At 43.5% G+C, this 2,954-nt stretch overlaps 1 protein-coding gene across 1 annotated transcript; it reads right to left on the bottom strand.

Moving 5' to 3' along the window:
• Positions 1-459: 459 nt before the first annotated feature.
• Positions 460-1,415, bottom strand: LOC141817256 (NDR1/HIN1-like protein 13). Its single transcript, XM_074704932.1, has one exon. It carries the CDS (start codon positions 1,363-1,365, stop codon positions 625-627), a length of 741 nt encoding a protein of 246 aa, XP_074561033.1. The 5' UTR covers positions 1,366-1,415; the 3' UTR covers positions 460-624.
• Between the last annotated feature and the right edge of the window lie 1,539 nt (positions 1,416-2,954).

Genomic DNA, 2,954 nt, shown 5'->3' with positions numbered 1-2,954 from the left:
TGCTGAAGTAGACAAGGATTGAATTTCGACGAAATCAAAGCAATGCCCTCCTTCTTCATGGCCAACTGCAGCTTCTCAATTTACCTCCTCACAGATGGTCGTGGGGCCGATCGTGTGGGGCCATTGGGATGACGGATTTCACCTTTTGCTGAAGAGTATAATAGCAATGAGCTAAGTCATGTCCATGTTAGGATCCATATGAGTTAGAGGAGAGTGAATAATTTCGATCGCATTGAGTTGATGATTATGTAGTGGAAATTTGAACAAATCGACAACCCAATACAAATAAGGTCAGTTTATTTGATTTACTGTTTCCTAAGATGACTACATCTAAGGTTTAGTCTTAATAACTATCATCACTATTCTTTTCCTTTTCGAATATCTTTCAAAGATGGAGAAATTTTTTTACAACTTATTTCTAGAATAAATACAACAAAATACAAAGATACAAACAAAAAAAATCAAAACAAACATGTTTTTGTTCATATTTGTTAACAATTTCCATTAAAAAAATATTATTTACTATAATAATATTTTCTACGTAACAAATACTAAAATCCAGTTTTACATATAACAAATAAAATTAAGAGCAGAGCAGAACGGCAACGGCAACAGAAACAGAGGTCACCCGAAAATCTTGACCTTGACTCGGCAACGCCGATCGAGGACGACGGCGTTCTCCCTCAAGCCGTCCACCGTCACCTCGCACCTCACCCTCACTTTGATCGTCCAGCTCCTGATGGCGCCGAACTTGATCCTAATAGGCACCGCCACGTTCACCTCCAGCGGCACCTTCCCCTGCATCTGCGCCGCCACCAGAGCACTTTGCACCGCCGCCGTCAGCCGGATCCCCGACCCCCTCAGCTCCGTCACAAACCTCGTCTCGTTCCGCGGCGGGTGGTAGAACGTCGGCCACCGCCCCTCGCACAGCGTCACGCCGTCGTACACCGCGGTTATGTCGCTGCCGTCGCGGTAGTACACCCCGACCCTCTTGTTGCGCCGGTTGTCGGCGACGACGGTGACGGCGAAGACGGGGTTGACGGTGAAGGCGGTGAGGTCGAAGGAGGAGATGGAGAGGCCGTCGATAGTGTAGCGGGGGATGCGGGGGCGGAAGGCGAGGAAGAGGATGCCGACCGTGACGGCGAGGAGGAAGACGAAGGCGCCGAAGCAGAGTAAACAGACGCAGCATCGCCGCCGCCACCACCTGGGGGCCTTAGCAGCCTCGACCGTACCGTTCGGAACGTTGATAACGTGGGTTTCCGGCTCCGGGAAGGGCTTGCGGACGGGGAGGATGGCTTCGCCGGAGGAAACGGAGGAGCGGGGGCTCTCCGGCGGCGGCTGACTGGGGTGAACTCTTTCGGCCATGGCTTCTGCAGAGCAAAACAGAGGAGCAAGAAGCTCTCGACGTTACTCCAATGGCGTCGTCTCCATGAATCGGATCGGCGTTCTTAAATCGAAGGAGGAGAAAGAAAGGAAACCGAAGCATCCGACGGTCAACGCTGCCAGGGTCAACGTTCTCGATGCTTGTTCGGAGACTCCACGTGGAAAATTGGAAATCATATGCGCCGTTGGATCGCCCGAAAGGGAAGCGAAAACCGTTGGATCCGATGAGGTAAGCGAACGCGGGTAAAACCCGGGAAAGCACGGCGTTGCCACAACGGACGCGTGACGACATTGTTTTTTGTTTTGTTTCTTTGACTTGAAGAGTTCTGCGGGGTAATTGTCATTACGCTCCAGTAAAAATTTCAAAACGCCCCTTAAAATTTCAGAATTGATTGCAAATAAACCAGAGCATCTGAACTGATTGGATTATTCGACTTATTCTGGGCCATGTCCGAGAAGTTTAATTAGTATAATTTCTGGGGGTGGTGGATTAATAAAGTGCCAAAGTGTTTCACAAATGGTGTGTAGAATTTGAGCTTAAATAATTGACCTCATTAAGTGTGTATCTAGTCGCCTGAGGAACAACTAAAGCCTTCTCAAATTGACAAAAGAGGTAAGGCCAAACCATGCCGTTACGCGACTTCTTCACGTAGGATGTTTTACCAAATTTTTGACCTGTCTGATCGGTTAATTAGAAGTTAGAATCACGTCTAGGAATAACTGAAACACATGGCTTGTTAGTTTTCGGGACATGATTAAGTTCGTTATTGTAGGATAGATTTGTTAAAGTTGACAAGGAGCGAATTTTGATAAAGTTGAGGTAATGTCCTTTTTCATAGTGATCAACTGTACTTTTTTGATTTACCTCCTCACATATGATCGTGAGACTAACTGTGTGAGACTGATAGATGATGAATTCCACCTTTTATTAAAAAAATATATGACTTGTTAAGAAGCTCGAGAAGTTAGAGACACTTAGAGGAAAGAATTGTACGCAGAGCTCAGTTATAGCTGATGACGTTTTGAGAATGAAATTGAATATTATTGATTAGATAACTATCTACCTGAAATAATATTAACTAAAGATCATAATTAAACCAATTAAATCTTCACAAAAGAAGGCACAAATCTAATCTAATATAGATGGAAGTTTTAGAGAAACATCAATCTTGAACATCAAATTCCGAAGGTGAAAGTTGGATAATAACTTGGTGAGAACATCAACAAATTAATCTCTTGACAAGACATGAAAAATAAGTAGTCTACACCTTTGATAAGTTCTCGAGCAAAATAATAGTCTAAGATAATATATTTCAAGAGTGAAAAATCGAATTAGCACGTAGATAAATGACTCCAATAATATCACTATATATGATATGTATGGATAAAATAAGAACACATAGTTCTCTAAGGAGAGAATAAATTCAAAAATTTTTAGCATCATCCGATGTAATGGCTTGAGATTCAGCTTCTGTAAAGAACTGAACGATGAATTTTTTTTCTTAGAGTTCCAAGAGATTGTATTGGAGCCAAGGAAGATAGCATATACTTCGGTGGAACAATGATCATCA

Source organism: Curcuma longa, unplaced genomic scaffold (genome assembly GCF_044706935.1).
Source record: "Curcuma longa cultivar G26 ecotype Majalengka, Jawa Barat unplaced genomic scaffold, ITB_CL_G26_1.1 contig_19826, whole genome shotgun sequence".
Lineage (NCBI taxonomy): Eukaryota > Viridiplantae > Streptophyta > Magnoliopsida > Zingiberales > Zingiberaceae > Curcuma > Curcuma longa.
Note: the sequence above shows the minus strand (reverse complement) of the source record. Positions and strands in the feature narration are given on the sequence as shown.